The 23,496-nt window shown below is 39.3% G+C and overlaps 2 protein-coding genes across 2 annotated transcripts in view; one reads left to right on the plus strand and one right to left on the minus strand.

The window, feature by feature from the left end:
- The window catches only part of LOC114158729 (bromo adjacent homology domain-containing 1 protein), a 48,339-nt gene extending 32,183 nt beyond the window's left edge, over positions 1 to 16,156 (minus strand). Inside the window, exon 1 of the mRNA XM_028040512.1 lies at positions 15,469 to 16,156. The gene's annotated coding sequence lies outside the window, so the exon portion shown is untranslated. The remainder of the gene's footprint in view (positions 1 to 15,468) is intronic.
- A 3,051-nt stretch (positions 16,157 to 19,207) lies between these two features.
- On the plus strand, positions 19,208 to 20,194 carry ora6 (olfactory receptor class A related 6). Its single transcript, XM_028040740.1, has one exon. It carries the CDS (start codon positions 19,265 to 19,267, stop codon positions 20,192 to 20,194), a length of 930 nt encoding a protein of 309 aa, XP_027896541.1. The 5' UTR covers positions 19,208 to 19,264.
- Positions 20,195 to 23,496: the final 3,302 nt, after the last annotated feature.

Consider the following 23,496-nt stretch of genomic DNA (forward strand, 5'->3'; position numbering starts at 1 on the left):
AAGAATTGGGAGGGAAATGCAGCTTATTGGCATCTGTAAACCTGGTTTTGAACTTGCATGCCTTTCCTATATTCGTTAAATTTAGTCTAAATTGCTATCGCTATGGCTTCTGTCCCCCTTGAACAGAGGAGTCTAGGTAGCCTGATACAGTCAACATTAGGCCTAAGCTAAATACACCACGTGTGGAACTGAAACAATGCCAAACAAAGTTCATTTATGGTCAAGATTTCACAACACAGTAGTGCCTAGTGACCAAGCTATAGTTACTGAAACAGGAGGATTATAACCATTTCATAAGAAGTTACCTCGATGTGTTTCTTCAAGTTGGACGGGGAGTTTTTGTAAGATAGAATTTCCATGTGACTGCTACTGATTGCGAGACTTGCTTTGTGTTTAATGGGAGAAGCGAAACAGGTGTATCCTAATTAAAAGTAAAGAATCAAGAAATGGCAAAAAATGTGGAATGAAGATAAGAAAGGAAGAAGATTACATGAAGTACAAAAGTCAGTTCAAATTCGAAGCATTAATGAACGAAACAGAAGAGAAGAAATAATAATTAGTAGATTAAGAGTAGGTCATACCTACTTAAATGACATGCTTTATACAATAGGGAGGAAAAATAATGATAAATGTGAGAGATGTGGAGAGAAAGAAAATGTAGAACACATCTTGATGAACTGTAAGTCAAATGAACTCGAAAGGGAAGAATTAAAGAGAATAGTTAGAAATATGGGGCATGAATGGAATCTTAAAGGTATATTAGGAAATGAAGGAAACATAACAGATATTCACAAATTAAGGAAAGCATTGTTTATTTATCTTAAGAATACAAAATTAAAAAATAGAATTTAATAGATGTGAAGTAATGCTTCTACACACTCATGTACAGTAGGTGGCGGTATGCACCTTAAAGTTGCTTGTGATCCGCCATAATAGAAAAGAAGAAGAAGAAGGTGTATCCTATTGGTGGTGATGAACAAGCCCAGGCAAGCAGGCTACCGGACTTTGTTCGGTAGCCTGCTTGCTACTTGCTAATCAGTAGGTGGGGTCAAAACACTTTGTTTCTCTCTCTCGCTTTTTTGTAACGAGTAACTAAACCACACATTGAAAATGTATCGGAGTAAAAGTACGCAATTAAGTTCGGAAATATAGTGAAGTAAAAGTGAAAGTCATCAAAAATTTTCATACTCCAGGAAAGTATGAAGTACTCCAAAATATACTTAAGTAAAGTAGTGAAGTATTTTTACTTCGTTACTATACAACACTGGTTTTACTCATTTAAATGTTGTAGTTTAAACAGTCTTCATGAAATTATATCACTTTCACTTAAGTTTTTAGTCAATATAAAACTTTATAAGTTTAAGTAAAACAGGTTAATTACTGAAAATTACCATTAGTACAACAGTAACAGAGTTTTTCTGCTTGACTGTCAATATGGATGAAAAGTTTTATTTGTTGATGCAAAGGCAAACATTTATGGATTATTAATTTTAAAAATGTGAAAAGGTTCAATACAATATCAATAATAATAAAAGTTGCACTCATTTTTAAGGGTTCAGATAATTGCTGCACCAGAATAGAAATAGAGGAGATATATGCTTTCTTTCCCCACAGTGGTGAAATTCTGGCGTCACAGGAGCTACAAAAACAATATCGTGTAGCTATTTAAAAACAGCATACTCAAACTAAAAGTATTGTGCAGCTGATTTGGTTAATTTAGAGAAGAAAAATGTGCAAGATGTGCATGGACATATCGGTGGATTAAAATCAACAACAGACCATTTACAAGAAGTGAAGAAATTTTGCAAACAGCTGGGATGTGCAAATAACAGCAGTTATGAAGACCCTTTGGGTTTTGTTCTTACAGCTGCTGGGAGGAAGGGTCTGTGGTAATGTTCCTTTGTGCACCTAGGATGCAGTTATTTCTGAACATATTTCCACTCCATTTGAATACATTTACAATGTTAATCCAGTAAAAGGTTAATTTATTTTACACATATTTATCTTGACTGCCAAAAATGAACTTTAGAAACAGAGTGGCACTAATCTTTATTGAATCGTCACTTTTTTTTAAACCCCAAATCTTATATGTAACCTCTTAAAAATATACAGCCATTGATTATATTCCATCCAGCCTGCCACAAATGCTGAAAAAGCCGTTTTTTTTGTCCTTTTGGCAAATTTTTATGTAATCTGAAAGAATCAGACCCCGCCATCAATGACACAGCCACTTTGCCACTTTATGCCGACACCAGACCTCTTTCAAGACTAGAAATGGAAAACATTGTGATGAAAAATCAGACACGCTGAAGGGGCCAAGCTGCATACGCACGCAGCATGAACCTGAACGTATTCAGACTGAATCAATTCAAACTCGATCCACAAAGTGTAGGCTGAGCTCTTAGTGCTGTGGGGGGGAAGCAGTCTGAGTGATTCTGTCATTGTGCAACATCAACGAACCAACATGTCAAATTCTTTACAGAAGCTGATCTAATTAGGCGTTTTATAACATATAAATAGATAAAAACAAAAGCGGCACAGTGGTTTGGGGGCCAGCGCTTTTGCCTCGAAGCAAGTAGGTCTCTGAACAGGAACGTTTTAAGATGCTATGGTGCTGTGAAACAGAGTTTGTGACTTTACAAATTTCTTCTGTCTTTGCTTTTTTTTTTTTTTGTCACGCACACTTTTATTTTGTTTTAGGGCATTTAACTAATTTTACGATTAGACAAAAATAATCAGCTATCCAAATCGACCTGGTCATTTGTGGAAAAGTAACAACGTTACTTGACTGTGGAGAAATCTGGACTTGGACTAGGTCACTCCAAAACCTTTGGACCGTTTTTGTTTAGTGGTTGGGTGCTTTTAGCCATTCGTTTGTGGGCTTGCTATGCAACGCAAGTGTTCTTGAGCATAAAGTCAAAAAGTGGCGGGTATAAACCAGATTTTATTTTGGCGAATGTGAAACATTTTAGTCTTCTTTTTGGTCATCAGTAGTTTTGGACTGGAGACTCTCCTGGAAGCACTTTTTGTCCCGTCTCTACGTCTAACTGATCAAGGATAATCGCTGGTCTTAACGAAGGCAAAGGAGGATGCATTGTCAGTGCATTATTCCTTGGAGTAAATCTGGGCCTGTCTCTAATGAGGAGGTTCCCCACGGTTTCATGTTTGCTCCACTTGTGGATAATGATTCTCACTGAGTTTTGCTGGAGTCCCAAAGCCTTAGAAGTTACTTTTCCGAACTGAAAGATGCCAAAGACCTTGTTTCATCAGTTTGTTTTTTTTAGACCAGGGCCTTGTGTGCTGCTTTTCGAGATGTTTTAGCCTACGTCACGTTATAAGACTGATTCTGTTTAAAGGGTTTCTTGACTCTACATGTCTGACTGATTATAGAGTTGGATTTGGACTCAGTTTTCCAAAAGTCTGCCATTAATTGTCGTCAAATATCTGACTTAAAGATAGTTGATATTTTTTCATTTAATGACTGTATTCACCTTTTAAAAAAACAAATATAGCTAATCTTATCAACTACCTCCGTAAACACTTTTTCCGAGATCTAAATATAAAGAAAGCAATGCAAAAAAGTAAACTGTAACACATCTCCAGTACCTCTGCACTGTGAAGGAGGTTTTCTTTCACAAACACCCGGTCAGACACGAAACAAAAACTTTCTAAAGGCTAAGGTTAACTTCTTTAGCAGGGGTGCCAAGAGTGTTAGCAAGTACTGTAAATACGTCTCAAACAACCTTGAGTCCCAATCTGGGCGCCGGCGCTACAGCAAGCACAAATCCTATCAGCGTATCTGTTAGAGGTGATTTTTATTTCATCCAAACATTCTTGTTAACAATTTTAGGGAGTTCATAAGGAAACATTAGAGTCAGTAAATGTTTAAAACGGTGAGCGCTTGTAGGCTGCGGCCTCAGTGGAAATTAAAATGAGAACCAGAATGTTGCGCTTCCATTAAGGCTGATTGAAACAGTCCACATGGACTCATGAGTCCCGCGATTGAAGCTGAAGCTATCCTTTTGCAGATGATAGTGATTGTTGATGTTAGTTATTGATGACAGAGCTGTTGAAAACATTTTAAATGCCATCATCTTTGGTCTTCAGCAGTTGTACCATTACACGCAGTCTGGTTTTATATTAATTGTATTCGTAGGCTTCTTTTTTGTTCCAACGTCAAAACACATGGAGATGTTTCCCGTTTTCTCAGACTATTTTGGTTTATACTGTGCAATAATAATGCATCTGTCTTGTCATAGTTTGTATTCACAACAGTGTCAACTCTGTCTCACTCCCCCTCTCTCCCTTTTGTTTCACAGAAATACACCTAGCTCAGAACCCAAACACACACACACACACACCTCATTTCATAGTCGCTCTCTCACACAGAAACATTTCATTCACCTCAGAATCAGATGCACACACATACACAGTTGATTTGGTTAGCCTGAGTTGAAATAATACATTTGATACAAACTTCTCAAGGACACAAGTATTGTATTGTGCTTCATTTCGTTCCTTTCCAAAGAGTAAATAGAGTCTATTAAATTTTTTATCGACTTAATCTGTGACACTGGCTGATTTGGAGAAGGAAATGAAATTATCACTGTGGAAGTGTAGTTATTTTTCCGACTGTTCATTTGAGTGCTTGTATTAGACTAGGCGGTGAAATTTATAGACACATCAGCCCCACCAAGAATTTTCTTTTTTCCCCCATGAGCCGCCACTAACGGTTGAAGCTGAACAAAACGCTGAAACTATGGAAACTGGGACATTTTCCACAATTTCCAGCAAAACTTTGTAAGCAATCTTTCTCTGTGTATCTCTGCTCATCCACCAAGTAAATATAGAGATGCCCAAATGCCTCAGAAAACGAACCAAAAAAAGCCAAATAGGAATGTTGACAGTTTTATTTATTTTTTTGTCCGGCTGTACTGGAAAGGCTAAATAACTGTTTTAACACCGAGAGAGAAATCCTGAATGATAGGATTCCGACTCGCTCGGTGTGTGGATAAATTGTTATTGCACTAAGTGTTTGCTGAACGGTGTTACCTAAGCTTACCAAACACAACTATATATACAAGAAAAGACAAGAGATAACCATCCACTCATTAAAAGCGCAGCTTATTTAGCGATGGACTCGCACAATACTGAACTGGATGTCCGGCTTTGCCAGCCAAAACGCTTCATTACCTTTTCATTACAACAGACACCATCAATTTGTGTCTGGACGCCGTCTTCCGCCCAGATACTGAGCGAGCCGGAATCCTATCATTAGAGGACTATTACACCCTGTCCCATGCTGCAACGTTTTCGAACTGTGCTGCATCAGGAGGAAATAGCATCCAATCAGCCCCCATCCTCAGCCCACAGGTGAATCCATTCTTTTCTTCCTTAAACTGCCACATGTCAAAGACGCTCCTGTCTTCCACAAGCCCGGACCACAGACACGCTGTGCCTAAACCCCTGCTGGGAAAGATGCTGCCGAAACTGGCTCGAACTTGGAGTCGTGAATTCGAAGGGTTATTAATAACAAGAGGTTATAAAAGAGCAGATAAGTCACATGAAAAAGTCAACGGAATGTCAATTTTTTTGTACAGCTCAGTCTGTTTTTAATATTCAAGTCCACAGAAATGACACTCGGGACTCATTCTGCCGCAACAACTGATATTTAGAGGGTTAGAAATAGCTATTGGTTATGTTTTATTAGGAAGGTAATGGTGTTGTCACTGCAGGCAGCTACTGGCACAAGGGAGCAGAAGCATGCTACAGATGGGAAAAAATGGTCTTCTAACAAGAAGAGGACACTGTGAAAAGGTCAGCATGACAGCACATTTTCTCCAATAAATTAGAAGCCCGAACTGAAGCAAACATGATCAAACGAAATCAAACTACAATAGTTAGAGGCGCGCCCCCGGTGCCCAGGGTAAAAAGGTCTGTGTTGTGGTCCCTGTTACTGAAGAATCCAGCTTGTTTTTCTTCTGAGCTATTTTTGAGGAAAAAATATGTCCAATGAAGCAACAGTAACTCTTTTACCAAAAATAAAATACCAGTGGAGCACCCTTGCGTAAAATTACAAAAGTTTGAATATTTTACAAAATGCTACTCGTTTTCTCCTTCTGTTCTTTATGGACTAATGCAGGTATAACAACCTAATATCTGGCTAATTAGTCATGTACACAGTAGGCAGCTATTCTTCATCTTTTCCAGCAGTTGAAAGTTTTCATAAACTCTGGAAAGTTTCTCTTTCATTAAGCCTGTGTAGATTCATCCAAAGCATTTTTAGAATCTCAATTCTTTTTTAAAATTTTTTACAAAATATTGTAAAAACTGTTAATTTGGGGGGGAAATTATGCGTTCCTAACCTTTTAAAATTTGATGTGAAGGCCCTCAAGCAGTTGCTCGGCTAGACAGGTTTTAAGGAGCCGTTTGACCAAAAGGGATTGTCGTTTCCCCCCCCCAGATATCTAGGAATGGTTTCAAAAGATAAAAAGTATAAAAACCTGTGCTTTTATACAAGTCAAAATTCACTCATGTTTTTCAAAGCTCAGATTAATATAGGGCTGCCTCTCAAACAAATCAGCAGCAGTGTGCTAGTTATGATACCTCAGACAGATTTAAAGGATCTGTAAACCAACGATGCAGCTAAAGCAGGAAAAGCAACAGTAGTGTCCATATTGGAGAAATAAATGCCCTTTTAAAAACATCATACCAATATAATTTACAGATTATGCACTCAGGTATTTTTTAAAAATCTGCTGAAATGCAGCCGCTGCAGCTTTTTAGAGCTACTGATTAAACAGAGTGGTGCAGGATGTTTCATACAGACAAGACAGATTTTGTAAGGAGCAGTCAGTTCAAAGCTAAGAGTCTTACTTTAGTCTGTCACTGACTCTGATTAACATATTTCCCACCAGTCAGAGCAGCTAATAGAGACAAAGTACGCCACACTCGCAACAGCTGCTCAGCCTCCGTAGACATATGCTTTCGTCAAATCTCTTTTTCTAAAGATCTGCTCGGAAAAAATACTAAAAATAAAAATCTTCGTCTGAGTGTTTGGTTATTTCACAACGGCTCATTTGAAACCTGAATTACCATTTCGTATCACAGAACTCCCAAGAATACTCAGAATGGCGTTTGACGAAACGGAATCAAAACGCAGACGTCTACTTTGAGTCCTGGGTCTTTCCTAATTGTCCACTTGGTGGCATGAAATACGCAAATCAGAGTCCAGGTTTATAGCTTACAGAGAGTATACTATAAGAAGAATAGGTAGTGTCTCCCCCCCCCAAAGGAGAGCAAAGACACATAAGCCACAAAAAAAGTGACACACCCAGGGAAGACTCAAAGTCTAAGAGAGGGATCTCTGGCCCAACAGACTCAGTTTAACCTCACCTACAGATCTGAACCTCATCACAGGTGTGACAGTGCTGAAGCCCCCCGGACCTGGCAGGGCAATGAACATAACTTCCGCTATCGGAGCAGAGCTTTAATACTAGAGAGGCCGCAGGAGGTTAATTACAAAATTACAGCTAAAACACAGTATCGTCCCTGTTAAGAACATGACCGAGAGGCCAGCTGCCAACACTCGCAAGGTAAAAACTGGAGCTGCAAAAGAGGGCTTGACAGATGAAATCAGATTTACTTAATGAGCACAAGGGCAAACGGATAAGAAAAATCTTTTCTCAATGAAATCAGGCAACCGTGACAGTAATCTTGCTCCTCATCAAGAGGTGTCTGTGTACAGAGCTGCTCAAACACCAGCAAGTAGTTGAAAGAAAATATAAAAGTGGTGGATGAAATATCTGACAGCTACTGAAGAAACCTTAATGTAAAGTTATTTAAACATAGCTATATCCTTGAAGCAAAAACCTTGGTGGGTATGGATGGCAGCAGTTAAAAGTAAAACAATTCTGCTTCAAATGTATCCTCAACAATAATTCCAGACCATATTTTGTTGGAAAAAGTCTCTCCACATGACTGCTTAATTAAAAAATTTTAAAAAAGACACTTGGTCCAGTGCCATCATTCTGAACAGAACAGAAGAGAACTTCAAAACGACTTAAGAGACAAAGATTGAACTTTTTTGGTGTCAAGAGAACGAATTATCAGTAGGCCAATACCAACCCCCACTAGAACCACTATGTGAATATCCAGAGCCAGAGTCCAGCTTTGAATCTGATTGAACATCTCTGGAGAGATCCAATAACAGTTGCACAGACATTTCCCATCCAACCTGATGGAGGAGGAGAAACACGAAGGAAGAATGGGCGAAGTGAGCCAAGCTTGCAAAATCTCTGTAAAAAAAAAACTGAGGCTGTAAGCTCTTTTTTCCCCCCACATTGTCCTGAGTGTGACGAATAGGATGTGTGTAGAGTTATGAGGAAACAGATTAATTTGGCTAAATTTGATTTGGAATAAGGCTCCAACATAAAATGTGGAAAAAGTGAAGCGCAGTAAATACTTTCCAGATGCATTGTGTCTTAGTAAAATCTGAACTATTAATGGAAGTGATGGTGTTTTACTGAAAATGTCCCCTCCCCAAACACAAAGATTTTTAATTTAAGAGCAGTCCGTGTTTTCGGAGTCAAATGTTCTATTGCTCACAATCTAAACGTCCCAAGCAGTCTAAAACATCCTTCTAGCTTACAAATATGCACCACTTTTCATCAAAGCTTTCTTCCACTTTGTTTTTTTTTTACTCTTCTTGTTGGACTCAAAACTTCCTGCCTCTGCAACTTAAATCTGCTCACTCAAGTCTATCATCTGCTCACTAATTCCTTTTTGCTCAAATAAGGATGGAAAGGCTAACTCTGCCTAGTAATAGTCACAGCAAATTACTGCCTTCTTTAGGGTGCGTTTGTTTTATTTAATCCAGGTGATGGCAAACAAACAAAGTCTAACCATGAGAACTGCTGACTGACAACAGCTCCACATTGCAAACCTTTTTTTTTTTATTTGTATTTTTATTTGTCGTAGCTGCCATTAGAGGGCAGTGTAAATCTGATTCATAACTGGCAGCGACAACATCGACAGACAAGAAGAAGCAGCCTTGGCAACCCAAGGTTGCCTTAGCAACCAAAGTAGGTTGGTCATTTCTCTCCACAAGGCAGGTTTTGAGGAAAATTTGAGATTTAAGGAGGGAAATAAGAGACATCTGAAATTGCAATCAACGAATGTTGCATTGAAAATGTAAGCTCTTTGTGTAAAACCGTTATATTAGAAAGCTGTGATACAATCGGCTCTCTTCCAATGGCTGTTTGAGCCTCTACAACTATAGAAACATAATACTTCATCGATATCCTCCAAAGAACACAGAAGCCATTTTCTTTTATATGTTTTATGTACCGTATTTTTAGGACCATAAGCCGCTACTTTTTCCCCACGCTTTGAACCATGTGGCTTACGGCCCGGTGCAGCTTTTCTGTGGATTTGTTTTCCAACCACCAGGGGGCTCTTTAGCAGGAAGTGAATCATTGAAAGTCAAAATTGGAAACCAAAGAAGAAAACACAAATTTTCACTTAGAACAAGCACATGCTAGCAGCAGGCACGACGGAGAAATGTTTTCAAACTCAAACCATGGAAACCACACGAAGAAGTTCATATGATGCAGTTTTTAAGTTTAGGTCTATCGATCTGGCAGTTCAGGAGGAAAATAGAGCCGCTGCACGTAAGCTCGGCGTGAACGAATCCATGGTTCGGTGTTGGAGACGGAGGGCTGCTACCTTAATAGCAGATTTATTAAGGACCCAACCTGCATCCTTATGGAAAACCGAGAGCGGCGGAGATACCAGCAGCTTATATATGTACATTTCCAGTTTTTTCTGTTTTTTTTTACTTTGTAGGTGCGGCTTATAGTGAGGTGTGCTTACTATAAGCCTCATAATACGGTAGACAAAATGACAAATGACTTGGTCTCTTTAAAGACCCCTTTACAAAAAAAGTCCATCTCAAAGCAAAATAGAAACAACATGAAGGATGACCCAGGACCTTTGCACCATATGTACTCCACATCTCTCAACCACCTTGTATGGATAAAAATGTGGACAGCTGCCAAATCCAAACTATCGTTGAGGTTTATAAAGCTATACAACAAGCTGGGGGAAATGAAATGAAAAATAAACCCATGTTAAATACCTTTAACATAACAAGTCAGAATCGACTCTAATTACACTATTTTGTATTTTATTTGAACTTTGAATTTGTGTGTTGGCAGATTGTCTTTATGGCTCACTCATTAGTCCAGTACAGCTATTAAATGGCAGGTCCTAGGCGTGAGTCATTAGAGGACTTCCGCATTAAATTTTACGACACTTATGACAGCTCAGTAAAATGGGGTGCGGTCTGTTGGCTCAAAGTGAAAATTTGGTAAAGATTCACTATGTGGTGAAGAAAAAGCCAGCAAGCAATACCGCTGAAAGATTAATGTTCAACTACAACAAAGATGTGTGACACAGGGTTGGCCTGCCAAGATCAGTGCAACGTAAACCTGTTTCATATCGGTTCTGAAAACTACATTTGGCAAAAAAACAACAAAAAAAGAACTTACAAGTCATGCTAAAAGAGCTGAAACTCTTCAGATTCCAGGGTTTTAATATCAGGACAACTCACACAAAGCAAAGGCTGCCCTGTCATTATTTATTAAACAAAAACAAAGCCAAAAAGAAAAGCCATGCTAGCCACCTATAGCAGCAATGGCTTAAGTAAATGGATTTCTGTCCAGAAAACCACATATTTAAGATAACTTTTCCAATTTGTTGTGGAGGAGTTTTGGACCCACTCTTGTTTGTGCACAGCTCATTTACTGTCCCACTCCAGGATTTCAATCAGGTAAATGCTCTTATGCTTGAAATAACTGTGCAGCTGCATGACCAAAGTTCAACTGTCACACAGACGGCTTTGCAGGTGACATTAGGAAACTTAAATCTATCCATCCTGGCATTGCGTGGCACACATGATCAGTAACCTAACAAAACTCGTGCGTTTATCAAAATCCTCACTCCTGATGACGGAGCATTTAATTATTAACTAACTGCTGCTTTTCATTTGAAACCCCAATGAAAGTAGTCAGACTGTACATAGTTTTTCCAAACACATTTTTTACATTTTGGCTAATTTTCTTTGTTTATCAAATTACATTGTGGAATCTGATTTGAGAAGCAAAAGAATTCAGATGAATTAAATTTACAACTGGTATAAGTGAGTCCGACAAGGCGTAGGGAGGGAGGACAATTTTAATAACAGACATTGTATTTCACTGGATTTTGTTTTGTTTGTTTTGGCATACCAACACAATGTAGCGCATTGACGAATATTCATGCACTCCAGCAATCTGAAATTTATGCAAGAGTTTTAGAACAATTTGAGAAAGAAAGCCATATGAGGTCCAAGAAGGAGATCTGGTCAGATGAGACCAAAAATGTTCCTGGTCTAGTGGAAACTAACGCTACACATCACCCAAAATACAGCATCACCATGGTGAAAGATGCTCTTGATGTAGATATAAGAAGCTGTGAAGAGAAGGAAGATGGCCAAAGTGGATGGGAAGATTGATGGAGCTAAACCAAGGTTTACCGGTCACTTGATTAAGGTGTTTTGACCCAGGGTGACATGTAAAATGTGGGACACTGGCCCACTGTGGACTAAACATAAGTTACCCCTGGATAATAACCTTCTAGTGTTCAATAGAACAAGAAACAAATGAAAGCAACGGCCCAGTCAAACCAAAATCCAAAATAGAAGAAAAGTGACAAAACCTGAAAGGTGCATTTCACAGATGCTCTCCATCAAATCTGATTGATTGCGAAGATTGAACTGGAAAAATTGCAGTTACTAGAAGTTAGAAGAGGTCTACGTCATATTATATCCTCTCAAAAGAGGGAGGATATAAGTATGACCCACAATTCATAAATAAAGTGGTAGATATCACCTGTTCGTGGTTTATCAAACAATCAACATCGCAAAATAAGGATGATGCCAAGGTTCTCTCGTTAGCCCCACCAAAAGAAATAATCATTTTCTATTAAACCTCTCTAAGGTCTTAATTTAAAAACAGCTATAGGGCAACAAAAGATTAATTATGCATAATTTTAACGTAGAAAATGTTCTGCCCCCCAACAAAAAAAAGAAAAAAGAGCAAATTTCCTTTACAAGTCAAACCCTTTTCTTAACGGACCACAAAATCCACCTCAAGCACCTTTGTCTAGCCACTATTATAGCTGAAACTGCCACAATTCCTCAGAAATGTCAAATTTCATTGACAGTAAGCATAAAATTTTAATCCTTTAGTACATTTTGCCAACACTTTTCTGTTTAAAAAAAAAAATGTCTGTTAGCTTTAGACAGCTTACACAATGCTGTTCCAGTGTATAAAAAAAGGAGCATAAATGCTTCTGGTATTAGTTTGTACTTTAAAATAAAAATAATGAAACAGTCAAAATCTCGCCTAATCATCTACAATTTAAACTATTTGGAAATTAGGAGAATAATTTGACATCGCGGGGCTGCACGGTGGCGCAGTTGGTAGCACTGTTGCCTTGCAGCAAGAAGGTCCTGGGTTCGATTCCCGGCCGGGGTCTTTCTGCATGGAGTTTGCATGTTCTCCCTGTGCATGCGTGGGTTCTCTCCGGGTACTCCGGCTTCCTCCCACAGTCCAAAAACATGACTGTTAGGTTAATTGGTCTATCTAAATTCTCCCTAGGTGTGTGTTTGTGTGTGAATGGTTGTTTGTCCTGTATGTCTTTGTGTTGCCCTGCGACAGACTGGCGACCTGTCCAGGGTGTACCCCGCCTCCCGCCTGGAACGTAGCTGGAGATGGGCACCAGCAACCCTCCCGACCCCATTAGGGACAAGGGTGCACAGAAAATGGATGGATGGATGGATGGAATTTGACATCGCATTAAATTGCATTTATGCAATAAGCAGATTGCCGTCATATCGAATACATTATCCCCCACATCACAATTTTCTATATGTAATCCTGAGCAGCTGAACAGCTTAAGCAACAATCAGTTCAAAAAGAAATTTCAATGCCTGTTGATTATAAGTTCTGGACCTAAACAGCTCCACAAAAATCATTTTGTTTCTCAAAATATGTCTTGGCATCTCACAGTAGTTAAATGTTCAAATGTCCCAACATCAGTCAAAAAAATTGAATTAAAAAGTCCACAATCAGCCTAAACTATGTTTTTTCTCTCTCTACTTTTCTCTCCCATAATTCACTTGCCAGCTTTCTTTACCGAGACTAAACCTTTTATTCAGTCATACAGTTCTGCTTACAAACTGAAAGTTGACTGGAGTTTTGCAAAGTCACATTGGCTATTATCCCAGTTAGAGACCAAACCGTACCTTGGACTTCAACTCTGTTTTCCCTAATTATGTCTGAGAAAGCCAGACATAATTAACAAAGCAGGTTGAAAATGTAGCTGCAGAGAAAGTTTATGGATGTAATGATTAAGGATAGAATATTAATGTGACCATATTAAGCCATTCAAGGGATCCCGCAGGGCTCGATTCTTGGGCCTTTGCTAAGTTTTTGCAAGTTCTGCCCGTCAGTTCCATTCCTTACCCTCTGTAACAAAACAATTGGGTCAAATACCTGCAAAGACGAACCCCATTCTGATTTATAGCCATATAATCAATCGCAAATCAAGCCAGTGTGACCCTCACCTGCGAGCTTTCAAAGACCTGGCAGATTCATGGAGTGAAAATGTGCATACTCCCCTCTATCTACAGATTTTTCTGTTTCATATGTTTTATTTGTACTCCTTTTTATGCTATTTTTAAATTCGCTTTATTAAAAAGAAGCTGGTTGTGCTCGATGGAGGACAGAGATGGAGTGAGAGAGAGGCAGACGATTTGCTGTGGTCACTGCACAAAAGGGAACAGCCAACAAAAACCAGACAAAGCATTTTTCTTGCAGGACTAAAGAGTGGGAACACCAGCAGACGTAGTCTTTAGATTTGACTGATCTGATAAAGAGCTCTTGGGTCACATCTCGGTTTTAGTCCGGAAAGAAAACGAAGTGATCAAAAGGAATAACTCCACACATCACTTTCTGCGCTCGGTGCCGAGAATCAGCCGAGGCCCCCGGAGGTTTTATCTGTCATCTCTCGTAACAGCACAACCCGTTTATATAAGCTCACTGGCAGAACAGACAAACTAAAAATGTGGGCTAATTGCTCTGGCATTTATGAAGCCTCTTCATTCACCTGAGCAAAGAGAGCTAAATCAGCATCCAGCTACTCCGGTTTTTGTTCAGTGGATTCACAATGGCTCGTTAAAGGCTCCACGCGAGTCACATAAGTGAGCACACCCCACTCTGAAAATGCCACCAACAAAGTGCCGATGCGAAAACATTAGCGTCGCTTCAAATTCCACCCTAAGATACAGAGTGTATTTGTTTTCCATAATGCAGTTTTCAAGAAAAACAATAATTAACGTAAGGTACATATTTTGGGTTTTTATTTTCATTTCTGTCAACTCCAAATTGAGCTGAACACTTATTGATAGTTTTTGGGTCTCGGTGAATGTGGTTGATTTACCTCGGAACAGGTTTGGGTTGTTTTTGTTATTAACCAAATGAGCCGTAATGTTTTCAAATATGCGTATTCCAGAGATTCCCGTGCAAGGTCTCGTTTTCCATCAAAACATTGGTGGGATGTTGTAACTCAAGTCTCCACCCGTTATTCACAATTCGAGAAAACGTTATTGCTGGAACCACGAGTTTCATCTCCAGGACAATGACCTGATGCACACCGGCATGTCTGCCTCTGAATTACTTTTAGTTTGTCTCTTAATTACATCATTATTACATAATTTGATAACTGTTTCGTGTTTATATTTAAACGTTTAAGAGCGACAGAAGCCCAAAAGCAAAAAGAACTCTGAAAGGGAGCAAACACTTTTTTCCCCCCACCACTCTGAGTCTCTGACACACAAATCATTTTTTTGGTCCAATTTCATTTGTGAAGGAAACGAATGAATCATTTTCCTTCCACTTCACCATTTTTATGTTGGTCTATCATATAAAAACCTCAATAAAACACGCTGAGGTATGCGGTTGGAGAGGGGCAAAATGTGAAAGAGTTCAATACTTCTATACAAACCACTCTATATGCACCATAAAGTTTCAATCCCACGTGAACGTGCACCGCCTATCCACCTCAATACTTTCCTACCACCAGCCCACACACCCACCCACCAAACAACAAGCAGAGACACACATTAAAACTGGAAACACGCCATGCATCCTTTCAGGTGATCCAAACATCAGTCAGAGTAGCTGGGGTCCCAGTAGTTGACCTTGTTGGACTCCCTTTCATCCTGGATATTATCTGCCCTTGCGATCACTGTTTAGGAAAATACACAAGACTGGCCGCGCAACCCTTATCCTGGCAAATAAAGCAAACAAATAAATAAAGCAGCCCAGCCGAGAGGGAAGGTAATGTGGAGCAGTCGCTACTTACCCGAACGTGGGTTTATGTGGCTCCACTACCTCTCCTTGTTTTCGCAGGCGTCAGGGGGGAAAAAATAAATAAATAAACACCTTATTTATGCATAAAGGTAACCCTCATCCGACTGGTTTTGTCCACGCAGCTCCGGTAAAGGGAATTAGCTCAGATATCAGCGATGTTTCGCAGCTCCACTCGAGAGACAGCCTCAGCTGAAAAGAGCCAGCAACTGAGTAGTTCCCGTAAGAGAGAAGAGAAGAGAAGAGAAGGCAACACTCCTTTTTTTTCCTCCCCTCTGTCTCTTTCTCTCTTCCCCTCCAGAGCCGAGCTCTGCTGGTGTTTCCCTCCCCCCCCACCAACTCACGCGTTATCCCGTCCACTCTCCCGACAAAAAAAAACCTTTAAAGAGTTCCCGTTTCGAAGAAGGTCGGCACACGTCGCTTCATATCCGCCACTTAGCATTAACACGCAGCTTTCAGTTTGCGCACCAGCTACTGAACAACAACTAGCGGCGGCGGCGGCGGCGGTGCAACACGGCTGGCTGGCTGGCAGGCTGGGTGGGCTGAGTCCCGCTTCCTGCCGCGCGAAGCCCAGAAATCCACAGAAAAGGTCTTCACGCGCTTCTTTTAAAAAATATAAGTGACAAGCGAGTTTCATTTTGCAACAACCAGAACATCAACAGCCTACTTTTCTTTTTCTTTTTTTCTCTCGAGCTGAAGCATGTGATGGCAACATGGTGTGTGTTTTTAAAGGGGCATCGCAGGCGGGTGGGTGAGTGTATCATCGGACCCTATAGGTTTCCCTCTTTAGTTTCTGGGAAGGATGCGCCGTGTCAATTGGAAATGTTTTGGGTTTTTTTTTTTTTTGGTATGAGGAAGCTCAGCGGCATCAGCGTGTCTCAAACAGAAATGAAAGCCAACTTTACATCAGCTTAGACCCCGAAAACCTACAAGCGTAGGGGGTCCCCGGTGAGCCTATTCAGGGTAGATCAGTGCATCAGATCCATATACAAACAGGTGCATATAAATATATAAATAAAAAGTTATTTTTGTTCCAATATTTCAATTCAAAGAGGGGAACTAGAAAACATAGCAATATTAAAACGTTTTTCTTTCCAGTCATAGAGACCAGATGTGAGGTTTTAGAAATGACTGGTATCCTCCATGACTTGAAATCACAAAAGGTCAACATTAAATAACCTGGATGATTACACGATTTTCTCACAAGACAGAGCTTGGATCTGGGAATTACATCAATCCCAACCTCAGTGCATTTTTGCTGTAAACCAGTGCCATCGATAACAATAGATTTCCCAAGCATTTTAGGAACTCGTTAACGAATGAACACCAGCACACCATGTGAGCTTCTGGTTTACCGAGACCATCAGCGGCGCTAACAGACAGCTTATCACTACAACTTTCACTATGACTTATTCGTGTGAGTTTTACATTGTTTGTCAAGACACAAAGCAAGAAAACTACACAGGCCTATATTTAAATGAGTGCAACTGTAGGAAACCGCACTGCAGTTTTGGGGTTTTTTTACATTTTTATTTATCAGTTGTTTAAAGAAAGATACAGACTTCAAAAATCAATCTGCGATTTGTCTTTTGAATTTGCAACTGAGATCCAAGCAGCCAAAGTGAGCATCCTTCATAAGACGACTGGACTCACTAGAAGAAAACGAGGAGCTCCCTCATCTGGAGATGCTGCTTCCTAAAGAAGATGATTCAGAATCAATTCAGCCTATAACTTTGGAGGATAGTCTAGTAATCTTGGTGTTTGTTGCTTGAAATTTAGGTAAGAGGAAATAATGGCGGGTTTTCTTAAAGCTTTTATTTATGTATGCTATTGTAGAATATGATCTATAAATATGATGGCTTATGAGAATTTGTCTTGGTGAAATTAAAATAAATCATATATTTGATTTATGTCCTTTCTGTAACGCTGTGTCACAATCCTAAATAACATCAACAGTAAGCTATTTACTGGCCTCCACAAAGGTAAGAAATAATCATAAGAGTCAAAGACATCTTTTATTTTCATTAGTCAGTCATTAAAAATGTAATCCTTCCATCAGTCAGTGACTTCTTCTACAGTGGCTGAATAGCAAACTATGTATTTAATAATGGCTTTCCAGATTAACATTTTTATTAAAGTGTACGTGGGAGCATAGCAGTTTCAGACCAAATTAAATATTTCAACAGATACTTAGAAAATGTCATGTGTAACTTCTGCTTCAGATTAGCAATGTAAAAGGAAGTACATATTTCCCATTTGTCAGTAAATGTTTAAGTCGGAGAAAATGAAAAATATTGAATAGTGTCAAGGAATTATCAATTTTTAGGATGCTATTTTGTGGATTTAGCTTTGCCAAATAGGCTATCTGGATTTTGACTCTTTTTGCCTAAATGCACAAAACTCTGAACATTTTCTTTGCATTTCAATTTTTACATTAACACCCAAAATGAATTTTTGATTGCAACCCTAGAAACAATTTGTGCAGCAACCTCGTGGCTGTTGGCATTTCCGTCAATACAATCCATCAAATGTTTGGTAGGGGAAAAAAGACACTAAAGCATGATACAAAGTAACAGATACTTTAGTTTATCATTGTAGTATCAAGTTTTTATAACAGTCCATTGTTTAAACCTGTGGTAAAATGATTACAACTTCCTCCACTGTCCAGGCTCATTGTGCAACACACACAGATTACCAACTTGCTGCCAGTGTGGAGCTTTTCCTTAGTTACAGGCGCTCTCTGGGATTCACAATCAAGCTGAATCAGGATGCAGGGCTTAGTTAAAGAAAACGAAGACTAACAAGACAGTACCAAACGCAAAAAGAGACAAGCTGGAACATGACCTGGTCCTGCGCCAACACCAAGGGTCCAGAAGCCCCTGTCCCATTAAAGTGCTTCCTCCGTTTGTTCACAACAGCACACACAAGGGAACGTGCGGTAAAACTGCCATTCTCTTTTATTCAGTAAAACTTACAAGCTCACAGGACAACTTATTGTCTGTTCAAGCTATTATATCGTAGTGGAAGTGTGTGTTGTATTCCTATAGGAAGCATAGAATGTTTCATGTTTCTACTTAAAACGAACAGGTTCTTTCAATTTGAAAATGTCCACAAATTTAGGAAGAGTTACCTGCTTCTATTAAGCTGAATCCATCCATTTCTAATACCTGCTTTATCCAGGCAGACTGGTGGAGGGGCTAGTTTCTATCCCAAATGGTCCGTGGGTGGGAGGTGGGATACAACCAGAACAGGCGGCATCTGTATCACAGGGCAATACAGAACACATGTTCACTTTTTGATAGGTTAAAAGTGTAATATATATATATATATATATATATATATATATATATATATATATATATATATATATATATAGGGGATGTTTTGTCATGTAAAGTATTATGTCACTTTTACGAGAAATGTCAAGGTAGCAGAAAACGTCAAGTGCTATAAACAAGTTTTTTTTTTAAGACTAGTTAGCTGAAAAAACATGTTGCTCTCTAAAGTCAGACATTGGTCTCTAGATGAAGTGTTGAAAAGCTCAGAGGTAAGACTTTAATTACTCCCAGCCTTCTGGTGTTTCCAACTGCCTCTTGTTGCCCTGCCTTCATAATCAACACAGCCAATCAAAAACCTAGATTCCTGCCCTCTTTGAGAACTGGATAACAAGGTTGTGACGAAATTAATTTCATGACTTTGCTTCTTGCAGGAAAGATAGTTCATCGCCTCGTTTCTTTGAGAAGAGCACAGACAAAAAGATAGATTTTGTTGGATCCGGCACACTTTGAGCAATGTCTCACCTTTCTGTCGACCTCCTGGGCCTGAGACTGTTTGTTTCATGCATAGGACTTGTGGGTAACATCTTCCTCATCCTTTTCATCTTCCAGACCCGAGTGTCCCACATAAAATCCTTTGAGCTCTTTCTACTGGGACTCGCTTCATTCAACCTAGAGGAAATTGTCAGCATAAACGTCTATCATGTTATCATACTTGACACTGTTTTCACCACTACCGGTGCCTGGTGGTGTCGCTTGCTTAAGTTCATGACTACCTTTGGTGAAATAGCCAGCATCCTCTTCACCGTCGTCATCTGCATCTTCCGCTACCAGAAGCTGAGAGACGTCGACCACAGGGGCAGCCTCCCGATTTGCCTGGACAGCATTGCATCTGCTTGGACGTTGAGTGGAGTTTGCGTGACGCTCTCCGCCCTCCTCAGTCTCCCGATGTTTGCCATTACTTTTCGAGGATCCGTGGAAAACGCGACGGAAAACAGAGGAGGCTGCCCTACGGATTTCTTTCAGTGTGGTGAGAATTACTGTCCCATCCTCAACTGTGTGTACAAATACCTCATCATGCTGCTGTGCCACCTGCTGCCCTTGATCATTGTCACGGTTACCAGCTGCTTGACCATTGTAGTGCTCCTGGGCCGAACAAATACCGTGACACCGGCCAATGATATCATATCCCCCGATCACCACCCAGGGAAGAGTCACGGTTTCTATCGAAGTACGGTGGCTGTGGTAGCAGCCATGGGATTGTTTCAGGTAGACTGGACTCTCTACCTAATCCTTCAGTGGACTTTTAGCCCAAGTGACTGTCCTATTTGGGTTGAAATTGAGTTCTTTATCTCAGCTTCCTACATGTCTATCAGTCCATATGTGTATGGCATAGGGGGCCACTTGTTTTCTCTTGAGAACTGCAAACATTTGCTTAAGCATTAAATAAGGTTCTCTCTGAAGTGCTTAATCTTTTTTTTATTATTATTATTATTATTAAATGGTAGTGAGCAAATTAGTATTTGCAGCAGCTCAGTAAAAGCTTTAACCTTCAACTTTGAACCATTAATCCAGTAAGTGGATAATGAGATAGATTTACATTTACTGCTGAATTATGCCCCTGCTTGAGGAAAATATTTTCTCTGATTTGTTAGAAAGATTCTGGCTCCTATGTACTGTATTAAATTTAGTCTAAACTGAGGAGCCTTTCCAAACAGCCCAGCAGGTGGATGTGGTGCAGTTTACCTTAAATGAACTGTGTCTGCCTCTCGCTCGAAGATGCCAATTCAAACAGTGCCTGCTCTTTTAGTGCAGCACTCAATACGGCGCAGAGGCTTTCAGTGCTGTGAACAGAACATTGTGACCTTAGCGTAAATGGAGAGAAGCAAATCCTGACATACAAGCACCCAGCATCAAACAGCTGGAGACAGCTTGGATGTTTCTGCACATTACTGACTCTTCAGTGCAAATAGCGATAATGTTTTCATCTAACGGTTCCCTGAAAGCATCAGAGATTAGACTCATTTTGGTGAAATGTGCTCCACATAAATGTCCCAGCAGCCCAGTTAACCTGGTCATAACTTTACCCATGCAAGTCACACCAAAACCCAGATATCAAGACATTATCAATCTTGTTTATTCTGTACTGTTGTGTAATCCCCTGTATATTAAACGTGTACAAATGACTAAAAATGCAACTTGTGTTTGATTTTAGTGACTGGATTTACATGCAATGAACTAAATCTTTGTAAGCCTGTTCGGCTCCTTTACTCCCAGAATCACAAACCTTTGTGTATATCAACATGGGTGCTTTGTGATATCAGTAACTTGCATTACATTTTTCTGGCTTTAACTTAAACAAGAGGTATTATGCAAAATTGACTTTGTGAGTTTTATATAATGTTATTCCCTCATCAAAAACATCCTGGAGTGTTGCATTTCCAGTGGCAACCATTTGGTGGCACCTACACACTTGATCTTACGACGGACCGCCTATTTACCCACAGCTCCACCTTGGAGTTGCAGCTTCCCCACTCAAATCCTTCAGATTAGCAGCAGCAATAGCAGACACCTAGTGGAACTGCACGTCTGCTGAGCTCATCATACGAGCTACTTTTCAGTCCAACACTCCAGTCCAACAAATTACACAATGAGAAGCATTGTTGTGATGAGTGTCTGAAAGAACAGATTCTTAAAGAGACAGAGGCGCAATTTCAAGGCGTTAAATTGCAAAGTCAAATTTCTTTTAAGCTATGTTTGATATACAGCATTGTTATAATAACTGAAGATGACATAGCTATTTGATCATGCTATAAAATTGAACAATGTGCCAGGAAAATACACAATACTCTCCCCTCCCTTTAATTTCAATTAAACTTGAAAAAAAACTTAGAGAAAATAAACCTTGAAAAAAAAAACCCATTTATATATAGGCTTTTTCTCTTTACTGCATTCACACCCAGCCTACATTTATGTATGGGACACATATAAGTTTGAACATGGACTGAATCTGGGATATGAGTAGCGTCCCAGATTAAACCAAAATAGAACAAAGTGATCTTATAGGTAATATTTAGTGGAGTAAACTATAAGTAAACTTTAAGTAATATATAAAAAATAACCTTTAAGTCATTGATTGTTTTCCCATGGTTCTACAAATTAGCACGTTCATTACGAAACACTTTCATTAGATGGCACCATTTTGTACCTGCAAAAAGTCTGCACAAAGCAACCAGAGTTGCATTATTTTAGATTAAGAGATAAAGTTATTTCTAACCCTTGTGTGTTGTGTGGTAACCTCACGATAAGAGGGTTGAACCAAAACAACATTAGGAAAACATTTTGATCCATATAAGCACTATATGTGTAAAACCATCAAATAATTATTGTTATAATAACTATTTGAGACCAAGCTATATCTTACTTAAGGCACCCAACTTGCTTTGCTGGCATGGGTTGCATTTAGAAAACATGTGTTGTCCTTTACAAAAGCTCCATTGGGGTCCAAAGCCCCTTTAGTACAACTAGCCTGAGCGAAAACAAAATGGGGCCCACAAGCACACACTGGCTGGGTCGGTGTCTGTGCCTACCTGATAGCTAAAACATGTCATTGGGGGTTACAAGTAAAATACATGACTGATGCCTGGTGAAGTTTTAGAATAAGACAGACAATCAACAATACTGTATTTAGTTTCATTAAACAAGGCAGCAGCTGCAGAGCAGCTGATATTAATTTTAAATTTTTCTTTATTTACACTCAATTTTAATACTACTCTACTAAAAGGTTTGGATGAATTCTAAATTATTTTCTGTGCTGTTTGATGGTTACTTTTAGAGGTAGCCTTTTCCTTTTCTAAACATTGTCTTAATAGAACACCTTCAACTTTAGGAGAATATTTATGTGACTTCCTGTGTGATAAGACAGCACAGGAACAGAACTCGTCTTAACAAGGTCGTTGGTCGAAGCCCAAAAACCTTCTATAACTTAACATGTGTAGCAAGAAGGTAACAAACACTTCCACGCGTAAAACTAAAGCTGGTTGAGCTCATGTAAGCTCTAGACAGCCTATTCTGTTTGCTAAACTATAGCTGACTGGAGGAAATCTTCATGTCAATACGACTAGAAGGAAGCTTATTTTTTGTGTGTTTTATTTAATTTATGGATATTACATTCCAATAAAATTGCCTAATTTCACGCCTCCGACGCAAAGAACAGCGTTAAATAGTGGGATTGTTTTGTATGGAGTGTGTTAGCATAAAATATGTCAAAACTACGTATGCAAAGATAATTCGGTGTTACTCTGGGTGACTGACGGGTTCCATTTAAGAAAGTTAGGTTTTATAATATATTTTATTCTTCTTTAAAATCAACCGAACAGAAAGAGAATTTGATATTTTTTTTAAATAAATAAATGAGGTAATGTTTTTTTTTTTTTTTTAAATTATTGTTATTTATTTGTGCTGCATCCGCGCGCCGCCATCTTAATAAATCCCCTAGTCCAATCAGCTTTGACGGCATCTTGTTTAGGCTTAATACTTCCAATTTAAATGTGGTATCAAACGCTGACTCTTTGTGGCAGTTCACTATTTAAGATAGCTTGCGAACGTTTACGCCTTTGCTTAGAATTACTTTATTAAACACGTTTGTCTTGTTTTTAGAGGTATTTCCACCACGCTAGGACGAAGGGACCAGCGGAGTTGTCCAACGGGAGAAGATTGCCCATTGGCTACTGGAGCGCTACCGCTTT

This window comes from Xiphophorus couchianus, chromosome 15, assembly GCF_001444195.1.
Source record: "Xiphophorus couchianus chromosome 15, X_couchianus-1.0, whole genome shotgun sequence".
Taxonomy (NCBI): Eukaryota; Metazoa; Chordata; class Actinopteri; order Cyprinodontiformes; family Poeciliidae; genus Xiphophorus; species Xiphophorus couchianus.